The 27,222-nt window shown below is 47.2% G+C and overlaps 1 protein-coding gene across 1 annotated transcript in view; it reads right to left on the bottom strand.

Moving 5' to 3' along the window:
• bahcc1a (BAH domain and coiled-coil containing 1a) overlaps window positions 1-26,573 on the bottom strand; it is a 55,168-nt gene extending 28,595 nt beyond the window's left edge. Inside the window, exons 1-2 of the mRNA XM_076080355.1 lie at window positions 26,402-26,573; window positions 502-684 (exon numbers count right to left, since the gene is read on the bottom strand). Of these exons, the coding sequence (XP_075936470.1) occupies window positions 502-684; window positions 26,402-26,573 (355 nt within the window). The remainder of the gene's footprint in view (window positions 1-501; window positions 685-26,401) is intronic.
• Window positions 26,574-27,222: the final 649 nt, after the last annotated feature.

Here is a 27,222-nt window from a genome sequence, read left to right as displayed (position 1 = left end):
TGTGTGCGTGTGTGTGCGTGTAGCCAGGGTTTTGTAATGCTGAGCGTCGGGTGGGAACTTCCCTATTAAGCTGTGATGGAGACACCAGCTGAAAGCTCTGCAATCACTGCAACTTTTTACTGGCCTGTGATCACGCATGCTGCTTCACAGAGTGTTGAGTGACATTCCTGCTGACGTGAAACGAATACCGCAAGATTCCTTGGCTGAACTTTTGACCCTGTGTCCTCATCCAGAAACCATGGCACTGTACTCCATCCCAAACATGCTGGGCCCGGGACTATTTTAGTTCACAAATAAAAGGGTGGGAGCCTGGCTTTTGCTAGATGATTACAAGCTGTGCTTTGGTGGAAACCTAACCCGGCCTAAAAATACACAATATCAGGGAAACAATACAGCCGACAAAGCTCTGTCCCCGATTCTGCCAAGACATGAATATCGCTTCATGCAGTCGATGTGGCCAGATGAGGAGCGTGTGTTTGTGTGCATGTGTGATTGAGGTACCTTCATGTGAATGGGGAAACCAGATTTGCGAGGCGCTGGAGTGAGGTCCGCCCCGGAAGGAGGGTGAGGAGGGCGAGGAGGGCGGCCGGGAAGGGTGAGACGGATGGGAAGGGGGGGAACCCAGACTACTGGCCAGAAAGGTCCCCATGAAGGAGGCGGAGGAATTGCCCATCAATCCACTGCCTGCATGCCCACAGGGACAAAGGTAAGGAGAGAAAACATTGTTAGAATTAGAGGAGTGCATGTACACCGTGACTATAAGTGTGAATAAAGAAAACAAGTCAGATGTAAAGGTATGGAGCCCACTGGCTGTCTAGGTGGAATCACAAAGCAAAGCGGATTTGATCGCTGCCCCGGGGACAGGGTGAATGAGTGAGAGTGTGAGACTCTCCTCCCTCTCACTGACAGCAGAGTCCTCTCCCCTCGTCTCCTCTCCTCTCGCACAGCCTCTCCCCATGGGCAGACAGAGGTCTCATCTCACAGCTGAGTACACACTTTCTCAGGCTCTTTCCCTCTCGCTCTCACACACTTTTGCTCCTGCTCCCCAGTGTCCCTTTCTCAATTTCTCTCCCTCCCGCCATTATCTTATGCTCTCCATCTCTCACTTTCATGCCCTCAATCTCTCTTATTGCTCCGCTTCATTTCACCCCCCTCCCTCCCCCTCTGTCTCCCTTTCTTCTTTTCTCTCTGCATGACTCCGACAATCCTGTACTTTCTTTTGTTTCTATTTTCCTGTTTTGCTCCTTTTCCTTGTGCCCTCTGCTTTGTCACAGTGGCCCTTTCCTCTCCTCTTTCCCTCCTCTGTCCGATCATGATGAGCAGAAAAACACTATGTGCATGCCTCTTCCCTCATTGTCTCTTCTTTCCCTCCCCGTCCCCCTTTCTCTCTGACACATAGCATTTCTTTGCTTTGTTCTTTACCATAATGATGGCACCAGCAGAGCAATCTGTCCCTGGCTGGCTGAACTGTGTGTTTAACAAGACTATGATGAGTAATTGACCATTCGTAGCAACGCCCGAGTGACTGGGGGCTGATTGTCTATTATGCATTGCTGGGAAAGCTGGAGAAAACACACTGATTAACCACTGCTTAAATTGCATTCCCATTACGCGCTCGCCAGTGCACTTGAGCGAGGGGCCCGGGTGCCCCACTCTTTGCACATCCATTTCCCCCAAGTCACACTGCCGTGAAGTCTCATGCATATGTATGATGCCAGGATGAGAGCAGAACGTGCATATGCTTGCACAAACTCACACATTGGTGTATCATACATTGTGCGCACAGGGCTAGCTGGGAAAACGTTGGAATGAGCAACATGGTCAAAAAAAATCATTATCAGCCCCTCATGACGAGTTGATCTCACAAGGAGCGCTAAGTGATCTGATTTTCCTGAAGCATGAATCAGTCCAAACAGGAATCGATCCCTTTTCTGGGAGTGTGAGAACAATTGTGTGGAAGTCTTAATCAGCCAGGCGGTGAGAGTGCACATCCTCTGGCCAGACAGTAGGGATAAACCCATCAGTCTGCCGCTCGCTCCTGCACCGAATAGCCTATGGCTCATGGGCCAGAGCACAGGCGCAAGCAGAGGCACACACAAATACACTCACACACACACAAATAGGCATGGGCACGTATTATTGCACACATACAGACCTCTGTCACACCTTTCACCCTAGACCGGTGGAAATCCCCCACAATCCCCAACCTCACTACCTTGAAAACTACCTTAAAACCCACCCTGTGTGTGTGTGTGAGACGCGTGTCACAAACTCACAAAAAAGCCGTCTCCTAAACAGTGTTTGACTAGCACATTCGACACTGCAACAAAAACTCAAAAATGACAAGTAAGACTTTAAATAGCGTCAGGAGGCAGCAATAGGAATGGGTGCCATAGCAACATTAAACATGCCGGTGGGAGGTAGCCTGATGGCATACTACAGTATCCATGCTTTCTCCTTTTCCTCCTCCGCTGCCACCTCCCATCACCCCTGACCCTGCAGAGCACTTCTGGCAGAGCTCTGTGGAGTGCAGGGTGGGGTTTGGGGGCAGTGGGGGGTGGATTTATGCCAGCGTGCTTGCTAGGCACACATCCAGCCCCCCGTCATCCAGACACCCAGGGCTCCCTGTATAGCACCGCCCTCAACATTGCACACACCTCGGCCCTCTCTGTCGCCTTCAGGATCCCCAGCTTTCCTCAGCGCCTCCGGCTCACATAAATCAGCTAATCCTCCTGCATTATTAACAGCCTCGCCCCAGAGAGAGAGAGAAAGGGTGAGAGCGACAGAGAGAGGCCGTGAAGCCCCTCTTCACACACCAAGAGAGGAGAGAGCCTCTGCCAGAAAGACAAGGAGAGAAAAGGGACAATACATAAAAAGGGGATGTCTAGATGTTAGGCAAGGGGATCTTTGAAGTTTAAGCTGATGTTAGGGGAGAAGGGGATCGAAGGAAAACCTTAGGAGGGTCTTGGATCAACTCATACACAACCAGATCAGACCTCTAAGTTTGGCCATAGGGTCTCCTACTGGGAAAATCCGAACTGCAGAAGTACAGAATAATACTGCAGCAGCCTTCTCCACTGTCACACTTGCTGACTCCACAGCTTGTCACTCAGTGAATGACCCCTACCTCTGCGTTGTGTCTGCTGTTTGCCTCCTGCTGAGAAACTTACGGTGCATGGTGCTTCGCAAAAAATGTCTTTCTCGTGCAGTTTCTCAAGCATTCTCATATCACTGTTACATCTAAGGACATTATCAACGCTCACGCTGTTTTAATATGATGCCCTGCCTAAACTCATTCAAAGCCTAATGAATCAGAGGTGTCGGTGAGAAAGCACACAGGTTATTAAAGCGGGCTGGTCCGCTATGGTGTCGGGGCAGTTCCAGTTTAGGTACCAACCAAAGCAGTGCAGAACAAGCGAAGCAAAGGTCCGAGGCATGGCAGCATTTGTCCTGGACTCACCGTAACGGTTTATTGAGCAGCTTTTTTAAATGAAGACATGGACCCAGGGAGCCTGCGACGGCTAAGCCAGCTCCTTGTAAAAGTTGTGTTTCCTCTGCCTGCATTTTGTTTTTGACCCTGTTTATTTATTTCTCCGGTTCTTAAGTGGTGCCAGCAGTGCACTTGTATGGGCTCTTAAGAAAATCGGTTCATGTGCGTCCTAATCAGCGCCGATCCCTGACAGCGATGACGATTAATCCTGTTAGAGAATTAAAGGAGAGGGGAGCATTGGGATGGGGGAACTCCACCTCCCTCTCTGACATCGAAACATCCCACCCTGACACCCTCACTAGCACAGTTGCATTCAAACGGGTTTGACTGTACAAACACAGAAAACACACAAATATCCAAGAACCTCTGGAGGTGGACGTGTTAAGTGCTACTCCACCCACACTCCATCGTGGGTGGAGTAGGGTGAGGGAGTCCAGTTGGTGCGCAACAACCAAAACACATGCATGCACACACAGTAATGTGGGCCCGGGCAGAGGCCCTCGTGCACGGCACGGAGTGAGCAGCAGGCGGGGGGGCGGAGCAGTGAGAATTGAAGGCCCAGTTGTCATGGGAACGAACGAGAAACAGCGCTTGAGGCAGGGAGGGAGGGAGGGTAGCCATTACGGCAGCAGTGGGCAGATGCAGTTGGTCAGTGTGCTGCTCAGCAACAACAGCCTCTCCAACCTACCTTGAATCATCACCAAACCTGTGCAGCTCATAAACACACAGACACACACACACACACACAGACACACACACACCTCTCCACAAATTAATCTGTTTTCAATTGTTAGGCTGCGGGGAGGGAGGTGTCAGAATCTTTGCCCCTACTCATTATTGTAACTCAAGGGTGAGTTGTTTGGTGTCTTAAGAAGGAGTTATACAATAATAGGATGTAAAGGGATTCCTGTGGGCCAAGCAGTGATGGAAAAAAAAAAAAGCTGATAAGACAACAAGCACCCACTGACAACACGTTGTTCTTTTGCATGCTGGGAATCAGATCAAAATTTCCTCCTGGGGAAATACACACCAATACACTGTGTGCTTGGACAAGCTAGATCACGAATCAAATGCACACACACACACACACACACACACACACAAAAGCGCAGACCTACTATTGTCTAAGAGAAGATAAAGTACAATTATTTCACTCTGCATCACATTTCCCCGTTTGCTCTTGAAAAATGAGCCCGAGTAGTCTGCAGCTCTTCGTCTTGTCTGCAGACGGCAGCCTGAAGGGACGGATGGACGTGTCGTCTAGACAAGGACAGCAGACAGGCAGCGAAAGATGAGAGTGATGGTGACAAGAGAAGAAGAGAAAATTGCAGGTCCGACTGCTTCAACCTGTTCTCCACAGCTCAGTGATCAGCCAGTGCCAGAGAGGGGAGGATAGAAGGGTAATAGAATGCCAGGAGATAGAAAAAACACACACACCCACACTAACACACACTTACACACAGAAATTCAGTGAGCACAAGCCAAATTAGGTTGCACCGTCAGCGGCCAGTGCCATGTGTAGCTCTACACAATGCACCCTGAACAATCACAGCTCATATACTCTCCCTCTGACTAAACAACACCCCCCCCCCCCCCCCTTCTTCTGGTCTTAAATAAATCAAATCATTATCAACAAGAGTTGAGAGATGATCAAAAAGAAAACCAGAAACCTTTTCTTTTCCAAGAGCTTCTTAACATCCAGCAGCTAGTTGAAGTAGCTGTTGCTGGCACTGCTTTAACTGACTAGTTTTACTGTTAGAATGGGATTTGTGATTTCTGACAAGTTCTTTATGTGGCCTGGTTTGGCTCTTTAAAACACTCAAGTAGGAAAGAAGCTGAAAGCGGTGAGTCGAGACTGAAGACGGAGGCGATGAAGAGACAGACATTTCAAAGTTAACTTACCAAGCGAAAACATATTGAGCAGGATGCGTCTTTCTCATCAGACTTTCCTACCGATGTAGTTCCATGTTCTGCCCAAGAATTCAGACGCCCGAGAAGAAGCCAGCCAGACTTTCCACGCACATATATTCACTCATGAGCCTCTGTAGCAACGCGGGGAAACTGGATTGGTTTGGGCAACTGTACACACCGGCAGCCCCAGACAGACTGCACACACTACCCTGGAGAGCCGCTGACTAACCCAGCGCCTACTTCCTCACAATAAAACACAGAAGGAATTTCAAATGGCTACTAAAGAGGGGGGATTTCCTTCAAACAGTCAAAGTCATCTTGAAAACATTAGCGCAACTGGTAGCCAAATTCCTCCTCCTACAAACAACTGTAGCAGGAGGTTGTTTTTTTTTTTGTTGTTGTTGTAGTTTGTTGTTGTTTGCCCCCCCCTGCTTTACAAACTCCCTCCCTGGCTTTAGGCATACTGAAGTGAGAGAGACAGAGCGAGCAGGCGGTCCAGTCCTGGAGCCGGGCCCAGTGCAGAGGTGGGGGAAAGTGCCAGCAGCGCACGCCTCCGACACTCTCCACACTGCGTGCCTGTGGAGTGAGTTTAGTGGATGTGGTCAGTGCGGGGGTGGGAGAAGTGGAAAGGGAGCGGGAGAAGCAGTTAGAAGAATGGATGGAGGAAGAGAGTGAGAACGTGCGACAGGGCAACATCCAGAGGAGGGGTAAGGGGCGAGAGTTTAGACTAGAAGTGTAGATAAGGGTGTGAGGAGAACTGTGAGAAACTTTGAGAGTGAAAGAGCACCAGAGAGTGTGTGGGAGTGTGTGTCGCCGAGCATATGCCTGCCTCCATGTGTGCGATTGTGTGTGCGTATGGTGGTCGTCTCGCTGAAAGTTGACAGCCGGTGTTTGTAGAGTGGCTTTGTGGTCAGCCACTTGCTTGCGATTGAAGCGATGGTGGGGTAAGATGGATTTTTTTCGTGAGTACTATGCAAATAAAATTGGCGCGGGGAGGTCAGCCAAAGCATCCCGCGCACTTCACCCAGCTGTTTATACTATACAAGTTGACATGATGGGGATAAGAGATTCTAATCCTAAACAAATTAGTGCAACTGGCTCATCCTGGCTTGGCGGGGAGCCTGAAAACAACAATGGATCCACACAGGCTGTGACAGAGAAAACAGATAGGAGAAAATGTCTCCGAGGTATATTTTGTTCAAGGAGGGGTGGAGTGATGTCAGAGAACATGCACACATCCCACCAATATGTTTCCCTCCATCGATTCTCCTTCTCGCCCTCCTTCACTATTTGTACAGGCAGAAATGTGTGCCCCTATCTGGCCGGCCTCCTCAAGCGGTATTCCACCTCAATTTGACTGCAATTAATCATTTATAAAAAAGGCTCCTTTTCAGAGAGGGTAATCAATGCAAAAAAAAAAAAGGGGTTTCACCTCTAATCCCATCACTCCTGTGCCAACAGTAGTGTAGAAAAGGGCAGTGGGTAGCTGACAGGAAGAGATAGCAACGTCTGGAACAGTTCCTGCTGAAGAGGTGTTTTATGAGCACAGTAAATAAAGAGCTGGACACTCGGCACCGGTGCAGCTATTTGCAGAGGAGCAGACCAGGAAGTGTGTTGTTTAAGAGCTCCGATTGTCAAAGTAAGAGCTGGCTGAGGGGTGAAGGCTACAGGGTTCGAAGAAGCTGAGGTATATGGGTGAAGAGGTTAAGGGTAAAGCACAGGGCAGGATATGTGATGATGTCTCTGACGGACTACAAAGGAACTGGACAAAGAGCAGCTGGACATGCGTGTTTGGACAAAAGCTAAAAGGTTAAGATAGGGTCTGTTAGGTTTGGGCTTGTCACTCGGACCTGTGTTTAGGTGGGTTCGCTGTGATCCGTGTGAAAGTGCAGAAGTGTGCTGAGTCACTATAGCCTCATCTGTGCAGACCAAGCAGACATTCCAGGCCGGGACACAGGAGGTGGGAGGACAGATTCGAAACAGCAGCAGGACCAGGCCAGGACAAATTAGTTCAAGGCCCATTACCTTCCTTTTACACCCACCCACACATGCGCAATCACATTCCCGACTCCCATAACACAGATTTAATAGCATTCACAAGAAAAGCTATGTCACAACACAAAATCGCCAAACTCTGCTTTCAATTTCTCGTCCGAGAACTTAAATGTTCATGGCGTAACAAGAAGTGCGTATTACACCAGGCCAAGAGTGTTTTCTCTCCAAGCAACACGGCATTATTTCAATCAGCATTATACTTTATTGAACCCTCCTCCATGCTACCTAATAAAGCAATTGTGTTATTTGTGTCTTGGTTCAAATTAAATGCAAGTGTTTCTTATGGAATGGTCATTAATGGCCCGGTATTTTGCTGAGCACTTGCAGGGCCAGCAGCATTTTATTCTTTGTATACAGGGCAGCTACACACTCCTCAAGGAGAACCATTTGTTATCTGTCCAAACTTTGGCGAGGGTGCTTGTTAACTGACCCATTGTTACATGGGGGTGTTTCAGGGCCGTTTGCTGCGTTCCGGCTCTTTATTCTTGAGGCATGAAATTGTGATTACCATAGTGGGCCTCATCCATCTCAAGCTCTCCTCCACACACGCACGCTAAATATCCACATTTGTATTTTGCCTTCTCTCTTTCACTTCTGGTTGTCTCTGTCACTATGATACACACACGTTACACACACACACACACACACACACACACACACACACACACACACACACACACACACACACACACACACACACACATATAAAAAGAGCCGCCCACAGCTGCGTCAGGCCGTCTCTCTAACAATCCAATCTGTTTTCTTTCCCATGATGTTTCCCATTGGCACAGGGAGGAGAAAATCAGATTTACTCCCCCGCAGGGCCCATGCAGTTGCACTGATATGGAAAATGATTTCAGTGCTGCTTGAGCCCATAAACATTATTTTGGTCTCCCCTGTTAATGACACATTTCTTCCCAGCATTGTGGATCTCACAGAGGAAGAGATGGGTTTAAAGGGGGGTTTAGAAAGAAGGGAAAAGGAGGAAGAGAGGAAGGGGGGAGGAATCCTCCAGGGCCTCACATACAACAGGGGAGTCATTCACCCCTCAAACTGCATCCTGACATCTACAGCCTTTTCTCACCCTCTTCCTCTTACACACACATGTTAAAACACACACACACACGGCTAATCAACCATGCAGGAACTTAAATAGTCACAGCCTTCATAAAAGCCCCCCAAAAAAAATCACAGTACAAAGATATCCCTGCTGGAAAACGAGCAGAGTCAAAGAGGGATTTCTCACCTCTCTCTCTCTATAGCTGTCAGACTGATTCCAAACATACTGCATTTGGCTCCAGGGCTCAAAGCAGCCCCACTACAATTGTGTCATACAGCACACATATCTTTTATTGGTGGTAGCAGCCAATATAGCAACCAAACCCCCTCCTCCTCTTGAACACAGGGATACAATTTGTACTTTTAGTGGTAAGTTACAGACACCCTCTGCCCGAGGCACATTGTCAACGAGAGGAGCGCGCTGTAGCCTCGAGTCCTAAACACAAGTCATTTAATATAATGGCGTTGAAAGGAGACTCCAACAGGCCAATAGCGAGACACTAAACCTCCCATTTGGCATCCATTAATAACCATCTGCGGGACCAAACAAGAGGGGGCGAAAACAGGAAACGGCCATGTTAGGTTGGATTAGAAACTGTCCTCAACTTTTGAATAATCTCTCACAGGTCTCTCAATCTTCACATCCAAAAATGGGGTTTTCATGGTTCTCCTGTTCCACTGGAAACATCACGTGGACTGCTCAGGATCTGGTTTGTTTTACTGCTGATGACTGATCTGTCTAAATCCATCGGTTTCATGTTCTGGCCAAGGGGATGGATGGGTGACTAACGGCGGCTTGCGTGCCATGTTTCAGCCGACGCAGCCAAAGCTCAGCCAGCCAGGTCACGGACACAGACATGCCTGGTAGTGGGGAAAAAGGCAGATTAAAACAAGTGCTCAGCACTATTCTCTCTAATTAGTCCCCTGTTAACTTTTGAACTTAATTGGTTAATTGAGATGTGGTTAGACTGGGCAGGTTTCCCCTCCCTCAGGGTGACCATGCGGCTCCAGTGTTTCAGCCTGGCACTGCCTGGCACAGGAGGTGGCTGCCTCTCTCTCTCTCTCTCTCAAACTCTCTTTTTCTTTTTCATTTCTTGTATCCCACCGCTCCAGTGACGAGGAGTAATGATGCCGCACAGGAGGCAGTAAAACACTGTTTTGCGAGTGCGTTTTCGCAGAGATTGTGCCTATGCACTGCACATATGCTTGTGCCACATCAAAGCAGCTCTTTGACTACCCGGTCCTGGGTGGTCTAAACCTCTATTTTCTCTACCAGCAGCGCTAGATAGATAGGCTTCGGAAAAGTGGAGTGTGGATGTGGGTGGATGTTACCTCACCACAGGCAAGTCAGTTTGCTTTGGAGGAGACATGAACAGCGCGAGGATGGAGAATAAAAGTGCGGTGCGTTACATACACAGATAAACACACACAAAACCCCATAGACGGCACATTGCTCGTGTCTCCCCATCTCCTCTGGTTGATGTATAAGGATACCCACAACACCACATAAATCTGCAGGCAGCTCGACTCATTGGGGCAGATTTTGCCTGCCGTCTTCCTTTTTCACTTTCATCCCCTCTTCTCCCTTTGCTCCTTTGAGCCCCATCACTCATTCCTCTTTTCGGTTTTCCCTTTCCGTCCTAACACCCTCTCCATCATCCCTCCATCACTTCCTCTCCTTCCCCCTGCTGCTCAGCTCCATATTTCTGTCCTCCCTCATCACCTCGCTCTCTTTCTTCAGTTGCCGTCATCCGCATGCTTCAAAACGGAAACACTTTCACTTCATTTTTGTGTTTAAAAAAAAAAAAACGCTTTCCCTCCCACTCCATCGCACTTGTGCTCCGTTTCTCAGCTCTTGTTTGTCCATCAGTTTTTCTGAGGCCTGGGAGGGAGATGAACGTCTTGTTTTATGGGGAGTCAGAGGTTCACCCCTCCCTCCATCAGAACCGCCCATAAATCAGCATCCCAGCATTCAACTGGCAACCAGGGCTCGTCGGAATGTCCCGTTCTCTCTTGTCCTCCCGTCCACCCTCTTCCATCTGTGGCCCGGGCGCCTCCTTTAGGTCATGGAGAGCAGTGCTGGACACGAGGGCCCTTGTTACAGAGACTGCTTTGCTGCGGTCCTCTGAGTTCTCTTAGATTGGCCTGTAATATGATAAAGTCCTGGAGTGATGTGTGTGAGAGAAACAGAAGGCAGCTCCCTGCTCTGGCTTCTCTCCGTCTGATGTAGCCTGTCAGGGGCGCGGAGACAGAACAGTGCAGATAACGGAGCAGAGAGCCGCCGCACCAGCCAGCCAGCCCAAGGTCTTTCTGCAGCCCTGAATATAATTTGCTGCTGGTTCACAAGGGGAACAAAGGAGAAATGTGTAATTCTTGTAGCGTTAGCCAAGACAAATGCAAGCATTTTTGTTCTGATAACCTAAAGACAAGGGGGAGGGACAGCACCTGGGTAGCCAAGGCCAAACAATATACATATTACCTTGTTAAGAAGACACTGTATAATACGCGTGCATCTCCTTGACTTCTGTGGTTGCAAAGCTTCTTAGCCAGAAGGACAATACTCCAGTTGGCCCATACAGATAACCACCTTTTTTCCACTGTAGCAGCCTACATTGTCTAGCGTGTGCAAGGCCAGCCATATCACACAGTGCAAATTCTTTGTGAAATACATCTGACAAACTGAGCCTAAAGACGAGATATGTCTCCCGACTGCCGACACCGGTCAACCATGGAATGCCAGGCCTGCTCAACATCTGCAGCATCACACTTGAGTGGAGATGAGTAAAATTAGGAGCATTTCCTGCAATCTGTGCAGAGGAGAGAAGGTCATCCTCACCCGAACATGAGCAGATGAAGTGTAACATAGAGCAGGGCGGCCATAAAATGCCTCTCCTCTCCCTTCTCCAGCTGGTCAGCTTGATGTAGTCTTTAACAGCTAGGAGTAGGAAAGGCACAATCCAAGGTCAAACCAGGGAGACGGAAGGGAGGGATATCATCTTGATCAACTGCTCATGGCTTGTCTTGTCTGGTTGGTTGGCTGCACAGCCACCATTGCTGTCATCTATCTCCTTTGCGGTGATCACATCTAGTCTGCTGGACAGGTGGGCGGGCCGGACGGTCACGTGTCATTCTCCCCCTCGCTCTGTATTTGTCCGCAGGTCGTATTCAGAAATGGCACAGAGGAGGAGGAAGGCCTTGTGGGGCTACAGCAGGCCTGCAGCATCTGATCGAAGTTAACAGATGTGCTGCAGCTGCTCGTTTTGTTTGACATAGCACATCCTCAAGCACACAGATACACACCCACTGAAAAGACACGCAAAAATGCGTGCCTTTCTGACTGCTCAATAGAACTACTGGCAGTGTTTTGGTCTCAAATAAAAACCCTCCATCCCAGAGTAACCATTAAATCGACTTTGATCAGTGTGCCTATGAGTCCATATGTTGGCTTTTCTTATTTTTCTTAAATATACACTTCTGCTCTGCTTGGCCATAAAACATGTCAGCACATACGCATTGGGTCAGAAAGCCGCAAGCTATGTGGCGAGCCTGACCAGGGAAATGATTTGGGGAGACCGTGGAAGGAAGACGGCGAGTCGTGGTCGCAGAGTTAAAGGGGAAGAAGCACGAGCGAGAGGTAGCGCAGAGAAACCTCAGCTGGGGTGTCCTCGTATCCACAGGGGAGCAACAGCTTTCAGCAGGTTATCACGACGCCAGTGTGAGCCAAGCTCAAACTAGACCTTGCAAAGGCCATAATGGAGAGGAAGGGGGAGGCGGGGGAAGACAGGGAAGACAGGGAAGGAGAATAAAGAAGAGTTATTAGGGTGATGTGAGGCAATGAGGGGAAGAGGGCCTACTGAAATGTTTTGACACAGAAAAATAGCAAATGGAACACAGGTACTTAAACAACGGTTTGAAAAGCAAACTAGCACAATCTTTTTTCCTCTCCCCTTTCTTTCTCTCTGCTCAGCTTTACACACATACAGACAAGTGATAGCTGCAGCCGCAACTTCCGCAAAGTGCTCGACGACAGAGCTGGCCTCATGACTGTCAGGCCGGCCTTCATTCTTTGCCAGGTTGAGCAGCACGAGCAGAGTCCAGGTCCTTCACCCAGATTACTGAGATCCTAAACACCCCATTATTTTTCATGAGCTCACATGAACACCAGGCAGTCTGGTAGCATGAACAGCCCACGCTGGGGCCGCAACTTGATTACACTTCTGCTGCACAGGCCTGCTTTATCGGATATACATTGTTTTGTGCCGTATTGATGTCAGCATCAGCATCAGCCTTCACTTGTAGTGCCATGCGACGCATTCCCTCACAGCCAGTGTGTGCGTGTGTGTGTGTGTGTGCGTTGGAGAGTGTGGTTTCTATCTTCTTACTGTATTTGTTCTGGCACAGTGTTCTATTGTGGGGCTTGGCTTTGCGCTCCTCAGATAAGAGAGCAGTTATGTCAACACTGGGTGCTGTGAAGGAGCCGCCTGGTCGTGTTGACTTAATGCAACACTGCTTATTTACTCTGACCACAGACTTCAGCCATCATCTATAGCCTCTAATGCACTAATGACCAAGGGCCTCCTGGGGTGGAGCCCCCTCCTGCCTTGGCCCAGTACTGGCCCTTTCAGCTTGTCAGGTGAGAAGAAAGATGGGGTTGGGAATAACTAATGGCTTTGAAAAGTTTAAAGCAGACTGCCAGCAGATTCTGAAAAAAAAAAAAAGGTTGACGAATGCTTCTCACAATACACAAAAGCCTTTGCAGATGCAGGCAGCATGAGTCTGCATATTGAGCTGAGCTGAGCTGCCCTATCAGTAAAGAGCCAGTGGAGCAGGCCATGCATAATTATGGGAGGGGGAGGGGGTTAATTGACTTCTTTGAGAAAGATCCTGATTTCTATCAGCCTGTACCGTAATCATGTGAGCCCGGGCTCTCATTAAGCCCCCTCCCTCATTCATCTCTCTTCCCCTCTAACCCTGTACCCTCTCCTCTCTCCTCCCCTGCTTTGAAAAAGGGTGAACCCCCTCCCCAACTGCTCCTGCTGAGTCCTCAGCGGGCCAGGAAAGGGTGAGGCAGATTTATAGCTATAGCATCTGACTGAGTAAGGTGCACACTGGCACATAAACACATGATGAGTGCACATTCACGCACACACAGTAAGGGCTCCAGACTGCAGTTGACCTGACTGGGACCCCAGTGCGGTAATGTACAGGCTAGCAGGTATTAGCAGCAAGCCTGTGTGTCCCTGTGGCCAGAAATGTGCTCCACACACACACATTCAGACACAGTGTTTTTACCAGTCGCGACGACGACGCTGGTTATTGTTTTTACCTTGTGAGTCATCAAAGCAAAATATGGTCCTGGAGACGCCTACTTAGTTGTACCATCACAGAAGCGGTTTTGAGTACTTTCCCAGGTGTTTGTATGTCTGTGGAGACATGTTGTCACCGCTGTAGCGTCGTATCCGTACAAGATGCTGTCGCAAAGCTCTGCGACCTAACTGAAGCCCGAGTGTGGGAGTCAGTCCGAGCAAGGCCGGCAGAAGTATTGCCCCCCCCCCCCCCCCCCCCTCCTGCAAAATGGTCTGTAGTTGTTTTTCCTGTTTCCTACAATAATGCTCAAACCACAGTACAGTGGGAACAGCATCACAACAAGTGCTTTGAATTATTTACAGGCAGAAAGTATACACGGCCTAATGACCAGCATCCTTAGCACAAACAAAATACATTGCGCTGGCATGTCAACACCTGCGACTATTTGCTAAAACATATCCACTAAGACAACCATTTTGTTCAACATGGTTTTTTTAACCAGATACGGAAAGAAAGCAGCGTTTCCTTTTCTCTTCTCTTTCCTCTACGTTCTCTGGAAGCAGTGGAAGTTTGGGGTAAAGCAGAATTCCATCGAGAGACAGAGATAGAGAGTGAAAAAAGAGAAAAAAAAAGGATGACGTGGAGAAAAGAGATGAAAAGTGACAAATGGGAGATTTCCTTCACGAGCTCATAAATCAGTTGACGCAGGGCAGGGGCAGTATGAGGCCTCCCTCAAAAAGTCTAATTTTTTGTTTCCTTTCACAGCCAGCGCTAACCACCCCTTCTCCCTTCACATGCACGCAAACACACACCTACACAAACATATGTGCATAATCACACACGCAAACACACAAGAACGCACACCGTCTCCCAGATGGTGTGTGCTGGAATGGCATCCCCACTGCTCTCCCCCAATCTGGTTGTGGCGCAGCGGCCTGCCTGACTGGCACAGAAACACGTCTCGTAAAATCACTTACAGTTAGGAGTGGTGCGGGCTTCAAAGCGGCGCGCCTTCAAACCAGCCCCGTTAAAGGGCCCAAGCATGCATGCTGAAATAAATCCTGCTCATTCTGTCACATAAAAACACGCAGGGGGAGGGAGGGCCGGGTGGTACAGCTGGTGCTACAGGTAAGCGGGACAGACAGACGACAGAAGACGAGGGAAATTATCTCTTCAGAGCGTTTGCTTTACGCACACAGCAGGGTGCCGCACGCTGGGTGAGGATGTGATAGAGCAGAGCGCAGCGGCACCCCGCTGGGTTTGGAGGTGTCTGCTGAGTTGCTAGGGTGCAAAAGGAGCGAGCAATGGGGGCAACTGTCAACAGCCCTTGTTTGTTTTAACGGAAATGTGGGACGTTGTTATTGATTCAAAAGCGCTGCCGTTAGACTAGACATATGTGGGGCTGTGGAGGGAGGGAAGGCAGCGACTGCGCCCTTGTTGGGGATCGGAGGAGGCTCAGTCCGGGCTGAGAAACTTGAGCCCCGTGCTGGACGGTCCCAGAGACCGGCGAATTGATGGAGATCCAAAAGGACTTAGGATCTGCTTTCATTCTGAATGTTCACCATCTGCTTGGCTGGAAAGAGAAGCCACGGAGCGGGAGAAAACTCTGTCAACTGACAGATGAGACAGTGAGCTTTAAAGGGTGTGTATGTGTGTGTGTGTGTGTACGTGTGTGTACTTGTGTACTTGTGCAGACAGTGTGTCAGTATTGATCCTCAAAGCAGCTCCACTTTCTGAAAGGAGATCTGTCAGATGGGGATACACACATTTACACACACATACACCACCAGCCCACCAAAAAAATAAATAAATAAAACGCTTTAATTCATTCCGGACCTCATCTCTAAAATAACAGACATCTGCAGCATCACATGTTCCAGTATGTCCGACAATTCTCTCCCTCCCACTCGGCTGCATAGTTTACTCCACCTCCACCATTCCAGTGGTATTGATCCATCCAGTTTCCATGTGTACAGACGACTCTGGTCTGCTAAGGCCCCGTTACCAAGGATGACCACTTCTCTCCTCATACTTCACTGGTCTGTCACACATTAGCCGGACCTTCCACAGACCTTCCACAGACCTTCCACATCACCAAAAATAAACTGAACAGACGTCCCGTTTTGTTTCCGCACAGAAATCCACATGTGCACAGCCACGTCCTCTTACGATCCCTAGCTACCACGGTCTACTGCTGTCCTCCAAAACGACCCCTGCATGAAAATGCCTCGTGTAGGTTTCTCGTGATATCCTCACGAGCAGTCGTTGAGCCTTTATGTGACCCATGACTAAACCAGGAAGTAATCAGCAGAGATGCACAACAAAATTCCCGTTTCTGTGTTCAAAGTTCTCTCTCTTGCCACATGACCCCACAGAAACCGCAACGTTGTCTGTATTCCTTCTGTCTAGTTAAAAGAGATATAACGCAGGCCTAAGGGCCCGATGAAGAAGATAACTGTCATCCCAGATGCTGGGAATGCAATCTGATTTACAGTACTTGCCGGCAAAAAGCGTAAATCGCACCTTCTCGCAAACGTGGGCGTCTGCACACCTGAGAACAAGCTGTTCCACGAGCAAAAGAGTGAGCAATTAAAATTATGAGGCAAAAAATTTGCACAGCTCATTAAAATTCTTACCTGATTACTTATGCAACAGATTTACAGAATAATTCTGTATAAATCCATCTGTGTGTGTTATTATTCCGATTACTGTCACAGATAAATCGGCTAATCTACGCTGTAATTGAAGCAGGTGGATTTACTGCATCCACCAATAGCCCCTTGCAGAAGTGGAGAAGACAGAGATGGATGGAATATAAAAAGCCCAGGGCTGAGGTAGAATTAGGCACCTGCATCAGCCCCCCATCCACCCCCACATGCTGCCCTCTCAGCTGCCTGCCACTCCGTTTCCTCTCTCACTCCTTTTATTCAATCTCTCCACCACACAGCTCCTTTGATTGCTCTTTCCCGTGGGCATACGCACACACACACACACACACACACACACACACACACACACACACACACACACACACACACAAATACAACACATGCGTACACAAAAGCTCAAGCGCACAAAACACACACTTCTTCTGTACTGTTCAGAGACAGTTGCGCCAGCTGAGTTTTGATTTGGAAAGAAAAGTTGCCTCCGCTACAAATAACGACAGGCACTCGAAAAACAAGCAGAGCTCAGTTATCACATGGCAAACACACACACACACGCGTGTAAGCAAAATGTATAACTCACAAACACATGGAAGAAGCACAGGAAACCACTCTTAAAGGCAAGTTTAATCACAGATACACAGAGGCAGCCACCCACACTTAGCAAACACACACATGTGCGTCCACACACCCTCCCATTACGCTGTATAACCAAAAGGCATTCAGCCATTTAAGCAGCATTCTGAGTTTCAGCCAAGTGAGAGGTCTGTCAGTGCATTAGCCAGCATGTAATCATAGCCCAACCTCACTGCAATTAGAAGTGGTTCTAATTCTTCGCTGGAAACACTGCCTTCTCCCACGGCTAATAGTTTACTTTACTCCAACAGCTGACAGACCCAACCCTGCATCCTGCTTTTGCTTCCTAAACACACACACACACACATACACACGCGCACACACACACACAGCTGTAGCTCATCTGTCAGTACGGGAGATCAAAATGGATCCTGGGAATAGTCCCCAACCATGCCACATCAATCCCATGAGTGCCACAGTTCACCTATGCAGCTGAGCTCTGTGACTAAAGACCTTCTCTCTGCCTTCCCTCCCCGCCACCTTCAATGGAAAAAAAAAAAAAAACTCCTATTTTACCAAACATGACAGAGAGAAATGACAGTGAAATCATGAAACAATTGCAAAAAAAAAAAGCTGAGAGCATCCTAAAGGCTCTCTCTCTGTAGATGAGGCGGGCGTGTGAGGGGAGGATGGCTAGATAGCGCCGGGGAAACGTTAGGTAATGAAGACTGAGGAAGAGGGAGCACACCCTATACTGATGGTATTGCTATTAGCCTGTGAGCCGGTGCACTCGGTGTCACTTCAAAGCATTCCTCGCTATTAATCAGAGACTATCCAGCCCTCTAGCAAGGGCCCTGCTGGCTGTGCTGCTAACTACCTCCCCTCAACATCAACACAATAGAGCCATCATTACGGCCGTTACGCTACGCCTCGGCCAGACAGCGCACCTTTATCTCTGCATATACGTTACATACTCACGGACAATTAATTGACCTGCCATGTCTCAGAATAAAGGGGGTGGACTGGGTGGTAGGCGGTGGGGTGTACGCAAGCACACATTTTCATTATGTGGTGGTTTATGTATTTGGGTGGGGGTTGGGGAGCACCTGGCTCAGGTTGCATCCAGTGGGCTGAGCATTAGGCCTCGGGGGCTCTTTATGAAAGCACCTGCAAGAGGCTGCAACCTGTCTGGACCAGACCCAAAGGTCCAACCCTGCCCCGATCTGGCTCTCACCTGGCAACCCCAGGCGGGTTGACAAGGCTGACAGCTTCCCTCCTCCAGGCCCACCCGGCTAACACCAGCCGCTCAGCTGGATATCCGCCTCCAAACTTAAGGATTAACTACTCTCTTAAATACTAGATACATTTTATACAACGCTAATCCTTAACATACACTCTTTCTTCCTTTTGTTTTGACTGTCGTGATGGACAGCACTTTCTGCCGGGTTGAAGCGGGAGCCCCCAGGACAGGGCTGAGGAAACGATTCTCTTTTTGCTCTTCTCATTGTGAACTGAATGCATCAGTGAGGCTACTGGGGAAAATATATCGCCTTGTTTGCCTTTGCTCGCTTCTCGTAAATTTGCACATTCATGTTACATGAGGATGAGAGAATACGATACAAGACGCTCTCCCCCTCCCCCTCCCGCTGCTGTTGTACTGTACTGAGAGCCTGCAGACTGTAGCAGCGCTGAGGGGATGAGATAACCGTTCTTCACCATTGTGAGAAAAGGCTGTCAAAGCTTCGTGTTTTTCTCTCTCTCTCTCTCTCTCTCTCTTCTCTCTCTCTCTCTCTCTCCTCTCTCTCTCTCTCTCTCATCTCTCTCTCTCTCTCTCTCTCCTCTCTCTCTCTCTCTCTCTCTCTCTCTCTCTCTCTCTCTCTCTCTCTCTCTCTCTCTCTCTCTCTCTCTCTCTCTCGTAAGAATATAAAAAAAAGCCGGAGCAGCGGTTGCAGAAATAGTCCTGTTTCTATAATTAGATGTAAACAGACGAACCAGACTCTCAAGCTCGCTCTGTCCCACTGGCCTCACGGCCTCCTGGGAAGCAAGATGTGTGAGTGTGTAAGACGTGCCAGTGTTTGTGCGTGTGTCTGTGTCTTTGTGTGCGTCTGCTCGCAATGCACCAGTAAGTGTATGACAGCATGTGACAGTGTGCATCTATACTCTTGCTGTTGCTCTCCTCCCTTTCTCTCGGCCTGTCTGTCTCTTTCTCGTGCACAGACACAAACTCTCTCAGTCCCCTTCCCCCCACATTCACCAGAGGGTAGGTCAGTGGCCGGGCGTGCGTGGCAAGCAGAGAAAGCTAATGCATGCAGCACCAGCAGACAAACACACATCTGTTGCTGAGGAGCCAGTCATTTGCCCCATATCCTCAGGACACGTACTGTGTCAGAGAGAGGAGGCAGTGTAGCCTAGTGGTCACAGCAGGCAGAGGGGACAAAACAAACTGTAAAGAAAGAGGTGGAGGGCAGAGACTCTAGAAAACATGGACAATGAATATACAAGAGAAGGGGGGGTTGGGGGGGGGGGGGGGGGGGCGGCAGACATGGTATACGCATGGATAATCAAAGAGAGAACATGACAGAATTTGTGGTGTAAAAACAAGTGATTTGACAAATAAAACAAAAAGGGGGAGGGAGAGAACGTTTTTTTGTACTAATCAATGTCAGAAGGAGCACAGGACATCCATTCAAGAGAGATAGAGTATTTAAAAAAAATGAGAAAGAGTGAGAGCAACAAGTTCCCGTTGGATTGAGGACCAGGCAGCTGGTTGGACGGTCCCAAGAGACTTATTAAAATGGAATTCCTGATGCTAATCTTTGTTGTTGTTTTTTCACAAAAGGGCTGACACATCCTTGAGAGGCATGCTGCATGTATATTTAATGGAAAATCTCTGCATATTTTTAGGAGCACACTTCATTGTTTGGTACTGTGTCACCACAGTCCCCAAAATCATCATGGGCCATATTTGAGTTAATCTGGCCTCAGTCCTGCACCTCCACCCCATACCGTCTAAATGTATGGGTCAGCTATTTGAAATGGGGAAGCCTAAAGACATGAAGGTAAACAAAAAGAAAGTGCTGTACAGGATCAACTGCTAAGTTGTTAAACTATTTCCCTTAAAATACGATTCCCGGACATTACCAACATGTTAGTGCTGCAAAAGAAAATGTATCAAATTCTTTTGTAGAATTTTAAAAGTGGACTTGCACCCTGTAGCTAAACTGCCATCTGACAGATGAAGAATTGTGATTTTTCAAAAACTCTTCTTATGTGCAGAGAAAAAGTGTACAGTTGAAAAAGTGGGGCCGCTACACAAGCTGCATCACGAGCATGAAATCCTGCCAGGAGCCCGAGCGGCAGATCCAGAAGGGACAGACTCAGACGTTAGAGGGTTAACCATGCACCTGTCTGGGCCTCACAGCCAACCGCAGGGTGCCTCGGCTCTAGTGGGGGGGGGGGTGTCTGGAGAACACAGGCCAGCGCACACACGGAAAAGAAAACCCACCCACCCACCCACCCAAACATAACCACACACACGCTCCTACACTATTGTCACTGACCACAAATCTGCGAACAACAATAGGGCAACGGCCCTTTTTTGTTCTTTTCACTGGCCGATTACAATAATACAATTTAAATTAAAAAACAAGTAATCTGGATTTTCTGCTTGAGCCGTTAATAATGTCTAACAGCTGTCACATGCAATACGGCCATGCGATGAGGTGGGCCTAGGGCTGCCTGATTAGAGGCAGCCTGATACTGGCAAGAGGGGGGGGGGGGGGGGAAACGAGGGGGGAGACAGAAAGAAAGAGAAAAAGAGCCAAACTGAGATCCAAATCACAAACAAAACAGCAGTGGTTGACTTTGGGCGAATGTATCAGTCAATTCAATCTTGCAACAATACATTTTCAGTCCAGCTATTTTTTTTATTTTTTGTCTGTGTGTGTGTGTGTGTGTGTGTGTTCGTCATGGGAAGTGAACAAAAGACTTCCAAAGCCTCGTTGGATTCTTAATGCAACTTCTCACTTCCTCATGTTGAGTGTAAAAATAGATGGGAAGGTTTTGAAATCCAACGCGCTGAAATCTAATACAGGAAGGTATTACCCTGCCTGTCACTCTCACCCGTGGGTCTCCTTTGTGTTTGTCCTGCGTACACGCCCCATGCTCGAGGCCAGAGGGCTCCGTGGCACCGTGCCACACGGTGTCGTGTGGGTGGCGGTCTGTTTGAAAAGCCCGTCTTAGGGGCAGCATGGTCACTCACTAGCCAAATTCCTCCTGCAAATGACAGACCACTCAACCTAAGCTTTTATTTTCTGTGGACAGTTTTTCTGATGAGCAAAAAAAATAAATAGAAACTGATTAAATCACCCATCAAATTTGTCACTTAAGTAACCCGAGTGAAATGAATTCCAGATGGTGTTACTTATTGTTGACGACTGGTTATTGGACACCTGGTATGATGATCTAATAGCGACAACAAAAGGCAGAATGACACTGATGCCCGAATCCATTCGAAACATGGCGAGAGCATTCTACTCTTGTAACCAAAAGGTATTTGGAAATATGCAAGGGACTTACCCTTTCAAAGCAATTGACTGCCCTTGCAAGTCATTTGGGCATTCTGGGCGTCAGGGGAAGGGGGACAGATGGCGGCGGCACCCGGGCAAGGTGCTATTTTAGCCAGGTGTAGGATGCCAAGTAACACTTCCAGCATTCAGGGGGACCGCTGTGACATCGCGTCTGAACCGTGTCATCTCACAACAATCCACAGACGAGCCTGAACACAGTCCAAGGTTCTCACTCTGTTTTTCAGAGCCGGGGCGAAAGAGAGAGGGAGCGTGCGAGGCCCTAGTCAAATGGCACTTGGCCTGACACCCACATCCTGTCACTGTACTTCCACTGTGGCCCCTGGATACAAACAGCTTTTAATGTAATATTTAACATGGGTAACTCAAATTAAATGTTTTATTTTCACTCAGGTAAGGCTCACCTCTTGAATTCTTTCACCAAATCCCCAACATGCCCACATCTAGGCCTATATACAGTAAAATCCTCTCATTATTTAAGCTATTGTCGATACGTTTTGCATATTGCTAAGTACTGTTTGGTTTTTTCCATCATTATCTGTCTATTTCTCTATCTATCTATAGGGAAGAAGAGTACGAACTGTGAGTGTTCTCAAGACAAGACCTACAAGGTTGAGAAGAAGAAGCCACCCTATTCACTAACAGCCCACTCACTGAGGTTTATTCTTTTAAAGACCCTGGTTGTAACCAGCCCTTTGCTAACTCCACCAAACACCTGTGTTTGTCTTTGAAGCGTCTTCTCAACAACCACAGACCCATGGGATATTCCAGCAATGAGACGTTCAATAAAAGTCTCAGTAAAGTTATTTATTCCCCTTTGGAGAAAAAAAAAATGGGAGAATGCAGACGGCATAGCTAACCTTTGAAGGGGGAAGCTTCTCGGATATCCAGCTAGGACATAAAAACCAAGGGAATGACAGGGACATCCTACCAGAAAACAATAAAATGGGTGGAAGGGACTGTTTTTTATCTTTAACAGCAGCCGTAAAAACACACACAAAGCTGGGGTCTGCAACAATGGCCCGGGGCAGGGGAGGGTGGCTAAAACAGAGGTGGCAGGAAGACCACCGCTTCCCAGACACAAGGGTCTTCCTGCTGGAGAGAAAGGAGCCGGAGAAACAGAGGGGAGGAGAGAGAGGACAGCGTATGGAAAAGGGAGACAGCAGAGATGTAAAGGAAGGGGAGGCCGAGCGAGCGAGATGACACAAATATGACCTTTGATTACACGGGGTGTTTAGGGCAGAGCTCAGCCATGGACAGCCTCTGAACCCCTGCTGCTTTCACACAGCCACACCTCAGCCAGAGCACACTGATCAGAACAATATGGCTGAAAGATGAGCCCCCCAGCCATACATGCCAGCAGTAAAGACAGCTCCACTCTGTCTCCTGCTTTGACACTATCCAACATCTGAATCCAAACCTCACAGCCAAGTGAAGACCGTCTCCAACTCTGCGCCCGAGCCCGCAGGAGATAAAATTACTATTTCAAAGTTCTTGTAAACGGACTGGCTGAATTAAGCCACATTAGATGAGTTTGTAGTTATTTGTCTCAGTGTATCAGCAAACACACAAAGAGAAGTTGCTCCTATATCACATTCCCAGAACACAGTGCGAGCACAAACTATAAATCGACCACCTGACATGCATTACAAATGACTGGCTTGTAGTAGGTGAAGATGGACCGAGGCAAATGCACACCGACAGAATCTCTACCGGTTCCAAGTTAACACGCTTCAGTGAGGAAGAAAGTAGGAGCGTGTGTCTGTTGTTGCCTGATTGCAACTAAACTCACCAGTATGCGCGGAAGAAAGAAAGGAGATTTCCTCCCAAAGTATGTTGTAGTACTGTAACCCAGTAAGGAACAATGCCATGGCAGGATTGTTGCAACCGCCATCACTCTTTTCAGCAGCGAGGGCGAAGGGAGCCCCCACAATAAATACCTCTGCAAAAGTCAGAGGAGCCCTTTCATGGAGCCACATCAGAAACCATGCCTCTGAATGCATTTTTTACATCAACCCTGAAATATTCATGCTCTTTGTAAAGTATTCATGTGAACCAGTGTGCACGTTAGTCCCCAGGGGGAAAGTGCAGAGAAAACTGAAGGGATCCAACACACTCGGCAAACAACATGCTCAGTTGTGCTAATGTTGCTAGCATATACGGGACACTTGAAGGGACACTAATGACCTGCCCTGTCAAGACGAACAACAGTCTGGGGGCAGTTTGGTCAGACAACCTACGAGCATTTAACTGCTCTTACACAGTGAGACTGGCCTGTGTTCATTCGGGTAAACTGGCTGAAAATAAAATACAGGTTTAACTCACATTAACTGCTGAGAATACATGAATTGCAAAAAAAATTTGATTTGATTGATTTTGTTTTTTTACTATATCAAATTTAGATTTAAGGAATGAAAAATGTAAAAGTTTTTTTTTTTCCCCCTTCATGTCAAATTTGCTGTTTTGATGAATTACCATCGTAACATATATGTCATGAATACTTGTGAATTATACTTCATGTCTCATCCATCTATTTGCGTTATGATATGCTTGACATTTTCAAATATTATTAAGATAATAAATCAAAGATGGTACATCAGCGGAGCACAATCACAAAATAATTCTAACAGCGCCTAGAGGGGACCAAGATATAATGTGAATTTAAATGATTCTCCATGTTAATTCAATAAAGTACCTGAAATATAAAGAATGAAGTCATTTTCCAGATCTTGAGGATATTAGATAGACTTCTCTCCAGTCACGCCCATCTGTTACTGACGAGGCTGGGGAGAACAATAAACCACCTTTGCTGCTCATTGAACAGTGATGACATTCGGAGGGTCGGTCTTCGTGTTGGTGCGCCACAATAATACAACAGAAACACCCAATTTGGGAGCACCTGTACCCTGTAGCCAGCATTGCTCTTCATGCTCTCAAAACATTCAAAAGAAAAAAAATAAACATACAGATGCAGGCAGAGTGTGTGTGTGTGTGTGTGTGTGTGTGTGTGTGTGTGTGTGTGTGTGTGTGTGTGTGTGTGTGTACTGCCAAAAGCAAGCATGAATGGTGAGAGATGAATGGTGAACAGTGCCCATGAATTCTCCTGAATGACTAATTAAAGCTCATGTTTTGCATGATTTTTTTTGCAATTGAATTCAGAATCTTTATAAAACACAATGAATTTGAAAATATATATATATATTTGGTTGTCCTACCACAATTCTGCCTCCATACAGTAGAAGAGTTCAATTAGATATTAAAAAACAAATAAACAAATAAAACGGAACGCAGAATACAAAAAAAAAAATTGTCAGTGGTGACTTTGATGCTGTATTCAACCGCCTACAACAACCACCTACACTGAGCTCATATCATTTTAGCTGATGATACGTTACATAAAATAATTTTAAAGGGCTAAATATTTCTTGCTTACCAGTGACCCAAGATTCCTCAGCCACTGCATCATAAACATGGGTTTCTTAGAAGCCACATTAACATTTGTTGTCAAGGCAAATGCTTTCAGACGTGAAGTGTTTGATGCAATCAATGCGGCACTGTTGTGACTTATTTAAATCTCTTTTGTTTTACATTGGTGGAGAAAATAAAAAAGCAACAATAGGCTGTGATCAATTCCATTATCATGTGAAATAAATCTTTTTTTCTTATTTCGTCTTTTCAAAAATTAGGAAGACTGATATACATTTCATTGAATCCAATGAACTGGCACATATATATCGCCACAGAAAATATAAATTTAAAAAAACTGCAACCTTACAAGCTTCAACGTGTTTTGTTTTGAAGGGTTGTTGTACAATATGTCCACACCCACAATTTAAAAACATATCAGCTGTTATAGATTATTCTGTTCAGCTGTCTTTGAGCTGAATTATAAATTCCGGCTGTTCTATCTGGACCCAAATGTGTGCAGCCTATTCATGTTCTTAAAAGGTACACATTTGGACATTGGACATCTAAGTCACTTGTTAAACCTGATGCATGCACTGTGAACACATTTGCACTTCGACACTTTGAAGCCCAATATAGAAGGTTTCTATTATGGCTCTTCTTCCTACAGCCACCATACACTGTAAACCCATTCAGACCTGTTCAGCCAGCTTGTGCTATATGGCTCTAGGTATGGCCCTGTTTTTTTTATTGTTTTTTTTCTGGTTGAGCGATTGCACTGGTGTGACACTTATCAATTTAACGTGAAGTGACAAAATCTCATTTCAGATTCAGCCCCAGAGCCAGTGGGAAACCAGTGCCAGTGTGCTCAGTCCAACTTCCTACGTGCAAACTAAAACAGATCTTAAATGCCATTTTTAAATACCGTGGCATTTACCTATCAAATGGCTATTTGTTTAACTAAGAGGTCTTTATTACCTTTTATATATTTAAGCTATAAATGTTGATTCAGCTTAATCAAAATTCCTGATAGGCCTACAGCCCTTAATCAAATTCCAGCTGATTTATTAGCGGATATTTGAATAGGGAAACTCTGTCAACAGCCACATCTGATCAGCCGTTTTAAACAGAAAGCCACCATCTATTCTTCTCTTAATAATCTGCTTTGCTACACCACACACACAGGCCATAGCCCATCACTCACATTAATAAATGCACATGCGTTAGAGCGGAACATTAGGAAAAGAGCATTTGAAACAACAGCCAGCTTTAAGGTAGATACATATTGATGAAGACAAATATTTTAGTCGCTACATTCTTGTTAGACAAAAACCTCTTTGACTAACCTGAGTGGGGAGCCATCGGTATGTGCGAGGGGTAGTATTTCCCCGGCGTGAAGTGACCGCCGTGCTGTACAGAGCCGTGGCCCGAGGGAGCGATCCGAGAGGCGGCTCGGTGCACCAGGGTGCCCCGCTCTGATAGGAGGTGCGCCGGGGCAGCGAAATCCCGTCCTTCCATTCCGAAGAATGTCGAGTAATCCGAAATCCGGATAGGGCAGGTCAGGGAAATCAAATGCAACCCATATAATAATCCTTTCCTTCAGATCTATGTGTTGCATTCAGTCGATCGCAGGCTTCCCCAGCCAAAAACGTAGCCCCCGATCATCGTTTCTGTCAAAGGAGAAATCCAAAGCAATTTTCATTATCGAGGAAAAATGGGAAGCCCGGTGCAGAAAGACGCGATGCAAAAAAAGACTGACAGTGCAGTGAAAAATGTGAGAGAAAACAAATCATTAGTACCGCTCCAATGAATTTTGCTGTAATACCTTTCTGTCATATCAAGGCTTCTCTTACATATAGCTGAAATCACACATTTCTACCTAAAATTGATGGTGCAAAACAAGTCGCCGCAGATGGAAACGACCAGCGAGGCGTCCAAGAGCCCACTGAGCCTGGCTTACATTCAGCTCTATTGATCAGCCTGGCTGGGACAGCCTATAGGCCTAATATGCATCATATGGAGAAGAGCACTTCATATTCCACAGACACGGGCACAACTAGCAGACTGACACATTTCAGCTGTATATGTATTATTTTCAACAATGCTCATACCCTACAATATTGTATTCAAACAATTAATTCGACTACCACGTCAGCAGTTTGCCAGC

This window comes from Anarhichas minor, unplaced genomic scaffold, assembly GCF_050575085.1.
Source record: "Anarhichas minor isolate MPS153535 unplaced genomic scaffold, ASM5057508v1 ptg000007l, whole genome shotgun sequence".
NCBI lineage: Eukaryota > Metazoa > Chordata > Actinopteri > Perciformes > Anarhichadidae > Anarhichas > Anarhichas minor.
Note: the sequence above shows the minus strand (reverse complement) of the source record. Positions and strands in the feature narration are given on the sequence as shown.